Source organism: Melanotaenia boesemani, chromosome 9 (assembly GCF_017639745.1).
Source record: "Melanotaenia boesemani isolate fMelBoe1 chromosome 9, fMelBoe1.pri, whole genome shotgun sequence".
Lineage (NCBI taxonomy): Eukaryota > Metazoa > Chordata > Actinopteri > Atheriniformes > Melanotaeniidae > Melanotaenia > Melanotaenia boesemani.
Window position 1 is genome coordinate 10,342,450 of NC_055690.1, and position 16,092 is coordinate 10,358,541.

The 16,092-nt window shown below is 36.1% G+C and overlaps 1 protein-coding gene across 6 annotated transcripts in view; it reads right to left on the reverse strand.

Annotated features, from left to right (window-relative positions):
- Window positions 1-16,092, reverse strand: part of myo7aa (myosin VIIAa) — a 47,230-nt gene that overhangs the window by 20,908 nt on the left and 10,230 nt on the right. For 3 of the 6 annotated variants that reach the window (XM_041995857.1, XM_041995860.1, XM_041995859.1), the window contains exons 3-18: window positions 15,816-15,968; window positions 13,676-13,860; window positions 12,842-12,963; window positions 11,749-11,891; window positions 11,194-11,307; window positions 10,773-10,841; window positions 10,569-10,653; window positions 10,160-10,236; window positions 9,533-9,652; window positions 9,055-9,197; window positions 8,279-8,489; window positions 7,833-7,968; window positions 7,312-7,418; window positions 2,922-3,059; window positions 1,928-2,086; window positions 339-431 (exon numbers count right to left, since the gene is read on the reverse strand). In XM_041995857.1, the coding sequence (XP_041851791.1) occupies window positions 339-431; window positions 1,928-2,086; window positions 2,922-3,059; window positions 7,312-7,418; window positions 7,833-7,968; window positions 8,279-8,489; window positions 9,055-9,197; window positions 9,533-9,652; window positions 10,160-10,236; window positions 10,569-10,653; window positions 10,773-10,841; window positions 11,194-11,307; window positions 11,749-11,891; window positions 12,842-12,963; window positions 13,676-13,860; window positions 15,816-15,968 (2,055 nt within the window). Of the gene's footprint in view, window positions 1-338; window positions 432-1,927; window positions 2,087-2,921; window positions 3,060-3,588; window positions 3,773-5,594; window positions 5,637-7,311; window positions 7,419-7,832; window positions 7,969-8,278; window positions 8,490-9,054; window positions 9,198-9,532; window positions 9,653-10,159; window positions 10,237-10,568; window positions 10,654-10,772; window positions 10,842-11,193; window positions 11,308-11,748; window positions 11,892-12,841; window positions 12,964-13,675; window positions 13,861-15,026; window positions 15,045-15,815; window positions 15,969-16,092 lie in introns of those variants that run through there. The other 3 variants (XM_041995863.1, XM_041995858.1, XM_041995861.1) reach the window with 3 other exon arrangements.

The following is a 16,092-nucleotide window of genomic DNA, read 5'->3' on the forward strand; positions in this document are numbered from 1 at the left end:
ATAAACTGTACATGGCTTTTGTTTTGTTTTGCTTTAATGTTTTCTGTTTTTTCTGTTTTCTTACTGTATGTTTAATTCTGTTCTGGACCTCAGGAAGAAGAGCTGTGGCTTTGCTTCAGCTAATAAGGATCTTAATAAATTAAATTAAACTAAACTTTACAAAAAAAATATATTGAAATATATATCATGATTCAGGTAAAAATATTGAGATATGAAATTTGGTTCAGCCCTACAATCAAGTAAAGAAAAAACTAAAAGAGGTTAAATAATTAAAAAAAAAAAAAACATTTGTCTTTATCATTGAAATTCAGCAGAACTGCCTTTTAATGCAGGAGCACCTTGAGGAAGATCTTGGTTTTTCCCATCTGCCAGTCATCGTCTCTGCCGAGCACCGCCTCCGCGATCCTCTGACAGGTTCCTCTCAGGTCCTCCTGGCGAGGGAAGATGAAGGTTAATGCTTCATTAACTTCCAGTAATAAAGTTTTATTCAGGAATAAACTCAAACCCTGATGTGTCCAGCTGTCAAAAACCTTGTATTCAAAATTACTAATAAGACACAGCTGTTCCATTCAATTCAGCTTTATTTGTATACTACCAATTAACAACAAAGTCGTCTCAGGGCACTTTGTCATTGTGATCCAACTGTGTTCATAGAAGCCAATTTAAAAAGAAAAGGCCTATCTAAGGAAACTAAGGAATTGCATCGAATCTTGACTTTGATTCAGTCCCCCCATCCTGAGCATGCTCAGATTGTTCACTGGATGACATGAAAATTATCATGAATGCACACAGACACAACGAAACTATGATTTTATTATCCAACTTTAAAGATTTGTGTGTCTACATTTGGAGCCGTGGGTGCCAGAGATGGTGGGAAAGGGAAACCTCGAACACAGTTTCAGCTTATTTTACAAGAAAAACACCCCAGAATTTATATCTGGACAAAAAATTTACAATTTTAGTTCATTTTTAATGATGATAAATACTTCAGAGATAGCTTAAAACATTTTAAATACTATGATCACTGTAGCCACAGTAATAAACACACCTCAACCTGAATTTCAGCTTAAAGTCCGGATGTTAGATGTTCTCTGTCCCTGAACATCTCGAAGAAACTCCCTTCATTAACAACACAGTCAATCTATCTTTGTTTTTAATGAGACCTCAGGCAGCAGAGGCATGTGAGGGAAACCATAACATGTAGGGGAGGTTTGAAAAACAGCCTTCTGTGTCAGCGTGGGAAAAACACACAGACCAAACACGCTGACTCATCTCACTGGATTCAGACATCAGAAACAGTCTGGTTGTGTTTGTAAAATCTGCCTTTGTAAGATAAGTTACTGAAGGAGGACCACAGCACAGCTCTCATCCTGCTGGCATGAAGGTCTGAGTGGAAGATTTGATTTATGAAATATTTTTACTCGAGTAACTTAAGATAAAGTAACCAAAACAAGCAAAGTGGGCTGTGCAGCCCACATTTAGTCTGTCACTCCCACATTTAAAGCTCCTGAAACTGCTGAATAATCTTCTCTGACGGTTGACATCTTCTCTGTCCCTGAACATCTCAAAGAAACCTACTTCATTAACAGCACAGTCAACAACCTGAGATTGAGCCCTCTGTGGAACAAGTTATGTCTAAACTTTCTAAACGGCCTGTTCTAAAAGTATGAATTTGAAAAACTGTTTTCAAGTCAACGCAGTAGTTGAATTTCACTCTCACATAAACATGCCACAAAAAAGTAATGGAACAAAAAAGTTGAGGAAATATAAAGAGCAAATCAAGTCAAATAGAAGAAATGTATTAAAAAATAACAGAATGAGAAATGTGGAAAAATTAAACAAAGATAAAAGAACACAACACACATTTTTTCTGGAATAAATCTAATAAAGCAGTCCCACACAAACAGACACTCCATCACTACTCTACCTGCTTGTATGCTGGTTTGACTCCAGGCATGAGCACCCGGTAACGGTCCACAAACTCCACGAAGGTGTAGCGGATGGGATATCCAGCACGGCGAATACGAATGGTCTCCATCATACCAGAATACCTCAGCTGACGCACACACAGATCCCTGTCAAACAGCTGCAGACAAAACACAACGGCCATGACTCAAGCTAACATCTTTCCAATCAGCTCTACATTGATCATGATCACGTGTTAAAACAAGCTTTAAAAACAACACCACTCTGAATCAAGTTTAATGTTACTGTGTCCAAACCTTAAAGCTAGTAATATCACAAACTACAGGTAAATGTTCTTATTTATTATTTATTTTATTATGAAATAAGAGTGAATGTTCTACTTTTGTTCCTTATTTATATGAAGAGTAATGACTGAAATGTGTTGAAAATAAATGTATTTAATGTTACAATAAAAAAGAACAAACATGGTAAACTTCTTATGGATCAACTTTACTTTACAAACATGTATAAGCAATTTGAACAAAAATCTAAATAACCGATAATTAAATTATTGTGTTTGTTTCCTCACAGTTAACACAAAACTTAAATATTGTAAATATACTTTCCCTTCAATATTTTATCATGATGATGGAAATAAATACATATATACAGAACAAAACCATTAATAATCTATTTATTGCAGTAAATTTCCTTCTTAGTGTCTAATCATGCTTCTTTGCAACCATGCAAATGTGCAAATCATGCAACTTTAAATGACTGCACTAAGCTCTAAGAGCTAAATAATTAAAAGCAAGATGTTGTGCATAACTCAGAAAACTATTTTAGATTATTTTGTTAACTCCAATTCATCAAAAAAGAAAAGAAAAGAAAAAGCACATTAACTATTTTGAGAAATGTCTGCTTGCCTCTGAACGGACACACCGGTAACCAGGTGGTTTGATCAAATGAATCCCCATAAAAATGCCTCATTCAGCTGGAAGAGGGTGCAGACTCACCATGGGTTTCTTGTACTCATTGGGTTTGATGCAGCGAACGAAGAAAGGCTGACAGACGCTCAGAGTTCTCATCAGCAGCTCCAGAGATCTTTTAAACTGACTGCTCAAAGTGGGAGAGCGTTTCCTGGTTTCAGCCCCCTGAACACGCAAACACACACAAAATGAAATAGGGGAGAAATGTCAGGGTCAGAAACAATGAAAACACCATAATCTCTTCCTGAACTGTGACACCGACCTTCTCCCTCTTTCATCATCTCTAAATATAAAAGTCTCTAAACACTGAACCAAGTCCTGACAGACATTAATCTTGTTAAAAAGATTATTACAATCAATCAACAAATTTATAGATGAACATTTATTATTTACTTACTTGACTGATATAATTTCTACACAACATCAAACTGAATATTTCTGAACGTAGTATAAAACATTTATCTGCTTTTAATATTTTTATATTTACAGGAGACAAGTTATTTATTCATACTAACTGGCTATGAAGCTAATCTTTATTTGCCAGCCATGCTTTCCAAACGAAAATTACTGTTTAAATTGATAAGTAAATAAATAAGAGTGTTGTATGTACTTTGAGTAATTGCACAGTTTAAACACAAGTAATTGCTACTGTGTCCTGCAACAGGTTAAATTGGTTATTGGTACTGGTTGGTACCGGTTAGCTTTATGGGTCACTGTCGTGGCTCCATCTGTCATCACTGTTGTGCCCACAGTTACTCCAGACTAAAATAAAACTGAATCTAGCCGGAAGCTTTCACTAACGCCAGGTACAAACGTCAAATTAGCTAATTTTTATTAGTCAGAGTAACTAAATGTATTTTCAATAAACCACCACAGACATTACAGGGATTACTTTCAAGTTTTTCGACGGAGCAGTACTTAAAGTACGGAAGCGTGGAGCTGTCACCCAAATAAAATAAAATCGGACCTTATCACGTTATAATGTGATAAGGTCCGTTTTTTTATTTGGGTGACAGCTCCACGCTTCCGTAATAAAGTGTTTATTTAGTTAATAAAATAATGTAACTGATTCATATATACTGCCCTCCAGTGGTTACAGCTCAAAACTGCAACGACAAACCTCAACAGGTTACAAACATTTGTATTTGAATTTCTACAAACACTATGAAAAATAACTGACGGTTCATTATTAATACAAAATATTACGTAAATTTACATTAAACGTTATTAAATTACCTTATATAATATGCAACGAATAGTTATAAATATTGTTTTTATATCTGAATGGCAGATTTTTAGATTTTTGAACACACATACACACATACACACACACACACACACACACACAGAGAGAGAGAGAGAGAGAGAGAGAGAGAGAGAGAAATTTAGATGTTTTTAACATGTTGTTAATACCTTGAAATATTTTCTTCTATTGGCAGCAGTCACGTCATCATATAACCTGGTACTGTACCTGATATATTTTATTTTATTTTATTTTTTAATCACTCATGCTTTCAAATACTTCATTTTGGACTAATAGATGCGTCTCGTAGCTTTTAAATAATTTTCATTAAATTGGAAATATATTTTGAAAGTATATACAGGAATTGTAGTCATTGTTAAAATAATAACTTGACAAGACGGCAGCAAACGTTAACAATTCTAATAGAACTGCTAAATCCACCATTGACCATCTTTCAGCTAAAAGAAAGAAAGAAAGAAAGAAAGAAAGAAAGAAAGAAAGAAAGAAAGAAAGAAAGAAAGAAAGAAAGAAAGAAAGAACTGTGCTCAGTGTTACAAAAGTAACGTGACAGCTTGATGTAGTTTCTCATTCTCGCCACAAGAGGGCGGAAAAGTTCAGAAATGTAGACTCTTCAGATCGACCACCGCCTTTCAGATTTTACCACCAACACAAATTTTAGTTTAAGAACCAATCCAAAGTTCAATTAAAAAAAAAGTAAATTTTTAAAACACACGCACACAGATTCAATAGTGATTTAAAAATTACATCAGACAGTACCAGGTATGAGGTCAAACTATCAAGAGGGAAGAGAAGATTTCTTTTTTGGGATTTTCACCTTTGGGAACACGATCAATGTGTTAAAACATAAATTATATTCAAACTCTGTTAGCACAGTGAGCAAGTAGTAGAAAATGAAAACACTATGTAGTGTTTTTCTATTAAAAGAAGTCAATCATATTATCTCAATCATAACATAATTATTGGATTACCATGGTATGTGAATACTTGGCTATTTCTGCAGTTAAAGTAGTATCACACCAGAAGTCTAATACTTTTACAATTGTTATAATTATTATTTTATTTATTTGATGCAGAACATTCCTAAATTAAATTAAATTAAATTAAATTTGTATATATGACTTCCGATAACGTCATCATCAATGAAATCAGTAAACAGTGACATGTTGAATAAGAGTAGTTCTTCAAAACAGTTAATGTGGTTTAAGATTTGTTATCAAAAGGAAACAGTTTGCAATATGCATCAAGCAGATGAAGCAACTTTAAGACTGTAGAAAATGATTAATATGACAAGAGATTGTGACAAAACATGAGACAAAGATGGAAATGTGTAGAATAAATGAAGTCAGGTATTATGATGTAATGAAAGTGGGATGAGAAGGAGAATTGGATTCTTGTTTTTTGGAGACTGAGATTTTTTTTTTATATATGGTTGTTACCTTCAGAAGAGTTGTGGCACCTGGAGCATAACCACACAGAAACTGGAAAGCAGCAGCACAGAGACAAGTGCACACACACAAAGCCCCACACACAGAGGGAAGACAGAGAAGAGGGTTATGTTACTAAGAAACTCATCACATGCAAGAAAACAAAAAAGAAAGAAATAAAAAAAAGAAAGGAATGGCATGCAGAATAAGAAAACATTCAGAGATAATGTACCTAATCTCAAACAGCAGTCTAAAAAAGTTGTAAATGTATGGTTGATAACCACACATGTGATCTTTAGTATGTAATGATGCCACTGAATGTTTCAAGCAACACTTAACCGTATCACATAAACTGTTATTAAGTTAAACTCTTATAATTGCCTTATAATTTTGCCCAATATACTGAATATGACATGGATGTACAAAGGAGAACTGGAGACTGGATCACAAGATTGTGCTTTCATTTAAAATAAAGTGGCTCAGATATACATATGCTGAAAAATGTACACCTTTTCTCATGAGGTGCTTGTATAAAGTTTGGCTCCTGCCTTTTTGAGCTTGTAGATGACACGCTTGATCACGTCTGCAGTAAAAAGTGGACTTTAAACATTTCACTGGCTGAGCTGACTGATTCCAAGTTGGCTAAAAGTTCATTATGCCCACACATACACACACACACACACACACACACACACACACACACACACACACACACACACACACACACACACACACACACACACACACATATATATATATATTAGATGAAAAGAGCTGGAGCTGTTAAAGTACTTAAAATGTCACTTTAACTTTAGGTCTGTTCTATTTTGACAAGGTGTATTTTCTTTTTCTATTATTCTATCTATTATTTTCTAATATTCTTTTTCTGTTTTTTTAATCAAGTCCCAACCACAAAATTACAGCTTGACTCTAGACTCAGCAAGACCGGAAAAATAGTACTACTTAATGCTTTCATCTTTAGTCGGCTCGATTATTCTAACTGTGTTTTTCAGGTTCTACCTAAAAAATCAGACACCTGCAGCTGATTCAGAACTCAGGTGTTCGAGTCCTCACTAAGACCAAGAAAGTGGACCACATCAGTCCAGCTCTGAGGTCTTTACACTGGCTGCCTGTTCGTCAAAGAATAGACTTTAAAGTTCTGCTGCTGGTTTATAAAACTCTGGATGGTTTAGGACCAAAATACATCAGTGACCTCTTGATCCAGTAAGAACCTAACAGACCCCTCAGATCAACTGGATCTGGTCTTCAGTCCCCAGAGTCAGAACCAGACATGGAGAAGCTGCATTCAGCTTCTATGCTCCACATGTCTGGAACAAACTCCTAGAAAGTCTCAGATCAGCTGAAACAGTTTATTTAAATCCAAATAAAGACCCTCCTGTTCTCTGCTGCATTTCACTAGTTTTTATTTACAAATCCAAATCTACACTTGTTTCTTTTAAGCTAATCAATGTCTCTGTAAAGCACTGTGAATCACCCTGTCATTGAATTGTGCTGTACAAATAAACTGCTTCGCCTTGTTGTTGACAGCAGAAACTTGCATTCAGAAATGCAGACGGAGCCACAACAAAAAAGCTCAAAAGAAAACAAGAAAACCTTTGTTTCATGTGAGTCTAGTTCTCCCTTCCACATCTGTTTTATGAAGATCTCAACCCAGAGTTGGTCATGGAGATGGTACAGGTATGTGTAATAATGTGTGTTTGCCTGTTACCATAGCAACATCAGCCTGGAAGATTTGTTTGATGAACTTGTTTTTGGAGGAGTGAACAAGCTGGATGATGTCACCGTATAACGTGTCTCTGTTTTTCTCCAGGAAACCTGCAACACACACATACACACACTTACAACATGCATGTAGAAGACAAGTATCTTTATTTCTTCTTTTTGCCCCCTTTAATCATCTCTGATTAATTAGATCACCATTTAATGTTGCACCACCCAGGGTTGGAAAGTAATATACAGCCTCAGTGTATGAAAGATTGTTCATATCATTCATGACAGTTGACAGTTTTGGCAGCTAATTTACAGCCGTTAATACATTGATTAATTTGCGGTTTGTAGTATTTCTGCTTTCAGGGAAGGATGTGAGTATTTATCACTGAAACAATAACTCAGTCCATGAATTAACCTGCTGATCCTGTAAATTGTCTCTCTGCTTGTAAAACTGTTTTGTTATATACATTTATCATATGTAGTGTCTCTTGTCTTTGCTGTGCGTGGAGCGACTCTGACCTCTGGTTTCATAATAAACAACTCCAGCGAAGTGTTGGATGCCAAACTGGGTCTCATAGTTGTTCTTTGGTGGGATGTAGTTTGTGTTGAGTTTATGCTGAAAGTTGAGCTTGTTCAGCATGGTGGTGTCAGTACCCTGCAGGACACACAGGAAATACTGTCTTTTGTTATTCACAATATGTATTAAACTCTTAAACATCAGACACTGACTGTGAGTCAGCTTGGTGAAGTCAAAGCCGGCTTTGAGACATCTATGTCTTCATTAAAGGAAGGCTGAACACCTGATGAAGGATAACCAGACCTACAGTGGTAGTACAAACTGGAAACTTGCTGTAGAGGCAACCTGCCTGCTATGTAACCAGGTGATGGAGGCTGAAGATGGTTGACCTCTGCAAGAAGAAAACCAGCAGATTTCAAACCAAGGAAATTATGCTGAGCTTGTGTACCTTGGGAAATTTGCTCTCCTCATCAATGAGCGAGATTATGTTCATGGGTTTGATGGCGATCATGTCCAGAGCGTCCTGGTTGTCGGTGAACTCGATGTGCTGCCAGTTGATGTTTTCCAGGTTGTACTCCTCCTGCTCCAGCTTGAAGACGTGCCGGACGAAGAACTGCTGCAGGTTCTCGTTGGCAAAGTTGATGCAGAGCTGCTCAAAGCTGCGGGGAGGACAAGAAGGGGCAAAAGAACTGAAGATGATGAGGAAAAACATCACCTTCATCTGATGCTTTTCAGGTAAAGAGGGAACGAAGCTCTGAGTTAGTTAGTGCTTCATCTAAACACACAGTCGGAAACTGAGCCCAGTACAGAAACACAGTCCTGTTATCCTGGAACAAGCTTATTTATTCAAAACTGTGTCATTGGCTATAAACTGTATATTTGTCTTTCATTGAAAGTATGTGTTTGAGCTCAAATCCAAATGATATTTTTCCATCAGTCTTCCATAATGTGGTGAGATTTCTGTACGTTAATCACCACATTTCTGTGATACATGCATCGTTACACATTTTATTGTTGTTTTCGAAGGTTATACATTCCAGGATTGGGCTCCTTCATGTTAATTAATGTGCACTGTCTCAAAAATAAACAAAGGTGTCTGAAGGAAGTGGTGCTGTCTCATTATATAACATGATGTAGGTATTTGTTCTTGACTTTGGAGAATGAGAAGTGAAAAATGAGATCAACAGTGCTTAAAATATTAATAAGAATTAGTGAGTTTTTTACCTGTTGACAGTGAAATTTTCAAAGCCAAAAATGTCCAGCAGTCCGATACAGCGTCTGAGAACTTTGGGATGTTGAGATGGAGGCTTGTAAATAGCTGCATTGATCTTCTCCACAATCCACACAAACAAACGTCCATAAATACCCTGCGCACACACACACACAAATACACACAGGCTAAGTCTTCATTTAGAAATCAAAGTCCTTTATAGAGCTTTTTGATCTCTATTACTGTAATTAAAATTGTATTAATTTATTCTTTAGTTATTTATAATTGGTTTAATATGTTTTTAATTTGTTTTGTTTGTCCTTTCTGTTTGCTGTATGTACATCGCTAATGATGGTTCTATATTGTTCCACTGATCTACAGCAACAAAACAAGTTATAGCAAAGGTAGTGAAAGATATGGCTTAAAAAGGGTTTTTGGCTAAGACATGGATTAGCTAAAGCTAATAAAAGAAGTAAAAATTTTGTGTTGCACCTTAACAAAAGCATCTCGGACATCCAGAGCTTGTTCCATGCTGAGTGGTGTGGACACGGTCTCACCTCTGGTGATCAGCGTTCGGCTGGTCAGACAGTTCATCAGATCTTTACCATCCACCTAAACACTCAAACACAGGAGCTCCTTAAACATCAGTCTGTTATGGTTTTGATGCACATGACATTGAACAGTGACTATAGTCATGAATATATAATGAACAAATAAGCAGATGGGCTTTAATTAGAGGTTTAGAGACTGTTAGTAAAAGTGAAGATTGGTTAATCATTAAAAAGTAAGGATTGTATTTATTATTACAATCCTGAAAGAAAGAACCTGAAAGAAGTCATTTTGAGCTAATTTAAGAGTACCATAAGTTTTCTATAATTCTACTTTCTACCCAACCATACAGTATCACCTGTAATAGGAAACTTTGGACAGAATTTATACACCAGAGTGATACATCCTCTGCAAAATGAAGCTAGAAGAAAAACAACGAGATCACAAGCACTTGGGGGTAGGAGAGGGGGCATATAGGTTAGGATTGTTCAGGGCCACATTGTGGATGAATCTACTGCAACTGAAACAGATTGGGTGCTGGGATGGAAGCGTATGGTTATTTTTTGTCACCTCCAGCAGTGTAGCAGCAGTGGTGAGATGAGGACTGCGAACAACCTCGCAGGCATCCAGGTTGTCATAGGTGCGAGCTGCAAAGCGGAAAAAGAACAGAGGATGTTGTCTCTTTTGAAAAGAAAGATGGTCAGATATGAGAAAAACAAACAAGTAGGAGCTTAATGTAAAATTTTTTAGAACAGCTTTATTTTTAATCTGTTCTGCAGTTGATGGACAAGCAATTCAAAAGTTTTCCAAAAGGAGTCCTAATGGAAGTTAAATCCTTTTTAAAGAAGTTAACACAACTAAAAGCATGGCGGCAGGAAACCGAGGAACTGGAGAACATCACAGAGCAGAACTGGATGTTATGAGGAAGTTTTAATAAAAACCTGCTCAATTTATTCTTTAAATAGATTTTTTAGTTCACCTTCATACTGCAGGTTCCCCATATGTAATATTGCAGCAAGTAGCTTAGAAATCTCCCAATTCTCCTTGTCAGTAAACATCAGAACCTGAGCAAGCAGGACAAAAAGAAACACTCATCAACATCCTTTAAACGAAATAGGAAATACTTTCCAAGAAAACTCCCAAATAAATGGTGTAAAAAAAGTAAAGTAACACTTCCGAGTACCTTCATCGCAGAGCGGATGTTGGAGTACTCTTTCATGTCGTCTCGGCCATCACAAACTGTACACTTACCCTGTAGAGAGACAGAAGGACAAATGGGAAATTTAATCTTTGTTCAAAGAAACAGAAAAAAGTAGAACATCTGTCTACTTTCAGTTTCTCCTTGTATGATTGTTACTGATCACTGAAGTTTTTACCCCTGATGGGTTTTCTCTTCAAAGTCACTTTATAGTTAAGAGAATAAGCTTCATTTGATTTTAGAAGGGGGGAAACTGAGAAACTATGTATTAAAAGTGGACATTAAGGAAGTATTTAGCCTATTCTGAATATTAAAAAACAACTGTAAAAGTTGGAGCTGCAAGGATAAATTGATAATGATGTGACTGATTGATTTGTGTATTTACATTAGAAAAAACAATACTCACTATGGTCAGGTAGGTGTAGTCTGTGGCTTTAGTCAGACCCAATTTCTTTTTCTCATCTACAGTCATGCCCTTCAGCATGCAGTAGAAGATGTGATAGTTTCTCTCATCAAAAGCCTGAAAAATAAAGAAAATAAAGTAAAAAATGTAGTTTTTTTATGTAATGTAGAATAATCTGATTTATATTGAACCCTTGTTGGACCAGGACAAAAGAAGGCCTTGAGATGCTGTATAACATAGAAAGCAGAGAGAAGCAAACAACATGAACTCACAAATGACAAAATAACAAATATTACAAAACTACAAAACAGAAGTTGTGTAAATGTGATATAGATTATACAGAAATGTCACTCTGTTCAGTTAGTTCTGAGTCTGTTACTGTTTCCTTCCTTAACTGCACAGTTTTCTCACAACTTTTCTTTTTGTAATCTCGAACATGTTTCCTTCAGCATCCTTAAATCAACATGTTAATTTTTAAATGTTTTTTTTCACTAGATTAAATGTTGGCCCCATGTGAACCAGATCCCCTCAGTGTGGGAACTTGTGCTGCAGGCGTACCTGTCGACAGACCCTGGACTTCTCCAGCAGGTATTGCTCTATCTTGGCTCCCTCTATAGCTCCTCTCTTGTTGAAGTGGATGTCAATATATTTCCCAAAACGAGATGAATTGTCATTGCGGATTGTTTTTGCATTGCCAAAAGCTGGAGGAGAACAAAAACATACAATAAGGCTGCATAGATAGATTTATTTGACTGTTTTCAAGAGTGGAAATGTCTGCTTCCCTGTGTTAAGTAGGTGTTATCATGTACATTCTGTGCTTTGACTGGATTGATTGACAAGTGTTTTTTGATATGTATGATGCATGTTGTGATGATAATTTATTGTTTTGTTTTTCTTCTCTCTGTGGTGAGGCCTTCATATTGCTAGAAGATTCCTGTCATGCACTGGAGACAAAGTAAAACATGTTGCATTACATCAAATGCACCAGTAAATAAACCATGTGTATAAAGATTCACCAGCTAAACAAGACGTTTATCATCGTATCTAAACATGAAAACTAAAAACAGTCTTCTTATTAAACATCTGATGAACAGCTTGCATTCACACAACTAACAGCTGTGACAGGTAACCTCAACACATATCTCTAGTACAGGTGTGTGAATTACTCAGATTCCATTTTAATGAAAGGTATTTGATATTTCTAATATTTTATTAATTTTTAATGGAGTAAATGATCTGAAATTACTCCAGATTGTGGCATCTGAATTTCAAGATAATGCTTTGGATCCACGGCATTTGGTGAAAGGAGCTTAGTAAAAGTTACAAGCTCGAGGTTTGACCAAAATAATTAGCAAAATGGCGTCTGTTATGGTGACATAAGTGTTGTAACACATGTATTTTATCCTCAACCATGATCACGATCTAATCCTGACCAAGTAGTTTTGATTTGCATCATTAATTGTGATCTGGCCTCAATCTACAGGAATGATCAAAGTGTCCTGGCAAGGTTATGTTATTCCAAAATAAGCTTCAAGGATAGAAAGAGAAGAAGTATGACCAGTTTTTTGGAACAGCAAACTAAACCTGAGCCAGATTTGCAGGTTACAGCTCAACCCGAAGCATCCAACATCATATTTGTGTGTGTTTCTACCTTCTAGTATGGGGTTGGCTTCAAGGACCTGTTGTTCTATCCAGGAGTGTTGACCGCTGATGGCTGCCAGGAACTGCAGGATCAACTTGGTGCTTTCTGTTTTTCCTGCTCCTGACTCCCCACTATGAAGCCACAGCATCAGCGATAACAGACAATCAGAGCGTGGAAAGAGCAAAGATTTTACAATGGAGTGATGTCATACTGCGGCAAAGTGGCACACAGCTGTACACCACAGTAAGAACAATTAGAGCAATTTTCTTGATGCAATTTTCTTGATATTTCTTGTTCAGGGAGTGCATCAACCCTTTCAAAGCCAGCAAAGGAAATCAATGCATATTTATTAACTGTGTAGTTTATAAAGGGAGTAAAAAGGTTCAGTATCGTCTTAAATATTAGCTGGTCAGACTAAAAACTATTGATTAACTATCAGTGCGCACCAGTTTTGACTTTTAGTTGATGCATTAAAAATGTCCTTTAATATTCAACCCTATTTTAGCACGTAACATCTCTGTTGTGGGTTTCCTTCACTCTGCGAGTTTTGCTGTTTCATAGGAAAACTGCTGACTTTTTTTTTTTTTGTGCCCATAGGTCCATGACTTTTTAAGGTAGGCTACTTATAAAACATTTATATGTCACAAGTTCGACTTGACTGTGGATTTATTTAATTGTAAAGTAATAAAATTGTTAATGTTTGTACCAGTATGCACAATAATCAGCCTGGGAATTGATTAAATATTTTGGTCATCAACTGGGCCAGAATGGTGGACTGATTTTAAAATCTGTGTATGTGAAACAAAAACCTTTACAGCCCTTTTTATTTGAACTCTTTCCTACCTGATGATACAGCACTGGTCCCGGTTGTTCCTCTGCATGTTGAAGTAACAGTTGTCAGCAATAGCAAAGATGTGGGGCGGCATTTCTCCAATCTTCTTATTAGTATAGAGGCGGATCTGGTCAGCCGTGTAGATGGGCAGCAGCTGATAAGGGTTGACAGCCACCAGGATGGAGCCTGTATATGTCTGCACACAGAGGAAAATAAATAAGTCAAGGCTTTTTAAAGTGTTGCTTATTTTAGATTTGATTTAGAGAGTTTTGTCATTTCATGCCAGTGATCTGTCAAATAGATGACCAGTTTAATTCAGGGATGGGGACATACAGGGAATTGTTCAGACTGTTAAATATGATTGGTTGTTACACCTGTTGACATTTGGCTGCTCCACATTTATGCCAATAAAATCACATCCAGATTAACAGGAAATTGTTTTAAATTTTTCAATACTGGCACATGCTTGTTATAAATGTATTGAGTAAAATAATCAAATGTGACTCATTGAGGGAAATTAATCATAAAGTAACACAACATTCTGTATTAACCCTGTGGCAGGTAATATAATATTGACTAGGAGCCTTTACATGGAAATTGATGCTTACACTTCAAATTACAGTTCACTTCCAGCTACAGGGGGTGTTACATTTATTGTTCTATGTGTTTTTAACATTTTCTAAAATTAAAGGAATAAAAGCAAACAAACAAAATAGAATAAAATAATATCAAGTGTTTGTTAAACACATCAGATTCTGATGTTTATTGTTGAAGGATGAGAACAGCAAGCTTGTAGATGAGCTGACGCATGTCTGGCAGCTCAGATGTTGAAGGATGACAATGAGAGCATATCAGTATCCACCACGAGAGAACAAGCGGCCATGTTGGAATTAAATCACCATTAAAGCAGCCTGCAGTGTTGAGCTTGTGAGCTTGGTTACCAGTAAACCCAAGTGAGACAACTGAGTCAGACCCATAAAGCATTTTAACTTGTCCTGCATGAACATGACACCACGAATGATGTAAGGTGTAAGAAAAGTAACCCTGACACTTCAGTTTAAGTTTCATGAGACAGAAACAGAACATTTAAAACATGCATCAGACATGCATTTACAGATAAAGTTGAATATGAAATGAGCTGCATGCTGATATTTTTATCGCCATGCAGGGGTTGGGTTAAAAGTGTTTATTTAATAAAAGCATTAATCCATACATATTTTTAGCTGAATGTGCCTCTCTCTATAACAGTGTTTTCTAAACTTGTTCCTTGGGACCCACATCTAAAACAAGTACGATAGTAGGTCCCAAAGAGCAGGATTGGGAAACTCTATGTCCATGCCCAAAGTCTACGAACTGACTTACCCTGCCACCACAGTTTGTCTTCAGAGGAAACATAAAGGAGCACAAGTAGGTCAAAGAACAGAAACAAGTATAAAGTTGAGATCAGAGCACAAACACAGCCAACAGCAGGTTGGATTTGTGAGATACTCAGATAGTAGATAAAGACCCTTTAAGCCCTGAATAAAGACATTACCTCATGATAAAAAAATAAAGTAGCAGTGTTAATGTGATCAAATTCAGGGATGGACTGAGGTAAGGAATTTTAGTTCTGGTTCTTGAACAAACTAACCTGTCAGCAGTCTAGCAGTTTTTAAATTAGTGATTTATCAACTATAATATTATATCACAGTCATGACAGAGCCAGCAATGTTAAAAGAAAAGAGCATATAGGTAAGAGCTTAGGAGCAAGAACTCATAATGTTTGAATGACTCATAATGTGTGTTTATTAAAAAATATATAACAAAAAAATTTAAAATAAACAAAAATTACATAAATATGAATTTTATATAATTCAAATGTAATATAAAAACATATTTAATTAAAATAATTAATTAATCTAACCATTTTAAGTATGACATTCACACCTGGTACTTACTGGTAGTTGATAGTTTGTATGAATTTGAGAAACATGAGATAAATTATGATTTGTATACATTTATACAAACATTTCTTTGATAAAGTAATAATAGTGGTGATCATGAGATCATGTTTAATACATGTGAACTTGTAATACACTTTGATTTTTCCCTGTATTTGTAGCTTGTAGTTTTACATTTCAAAATCTGGAAAATTAGTGTAGAAATACTCACATATATAAGTTTTTCTCTGTATCTAATGAGTAAGTTTCGGAGGATGCCAGCTTCATTGAGGTCCCCCAGCCGGATCATATCTTCCACACCATGGATGGATGTGGGATGCATCGGCTTGATGTTGGTGGCATTTTGGGGGGAGATCCAGTGCTCCTGAAAGGGAAGTATAATGAGTCATAACAATGACTTGACTTGGCACTTAGAACCTATAACCACTTAAAACCAAGATAATTATCCACTAGTTTAATGTGTAGAAGCATCAATACTAAAGTACAAA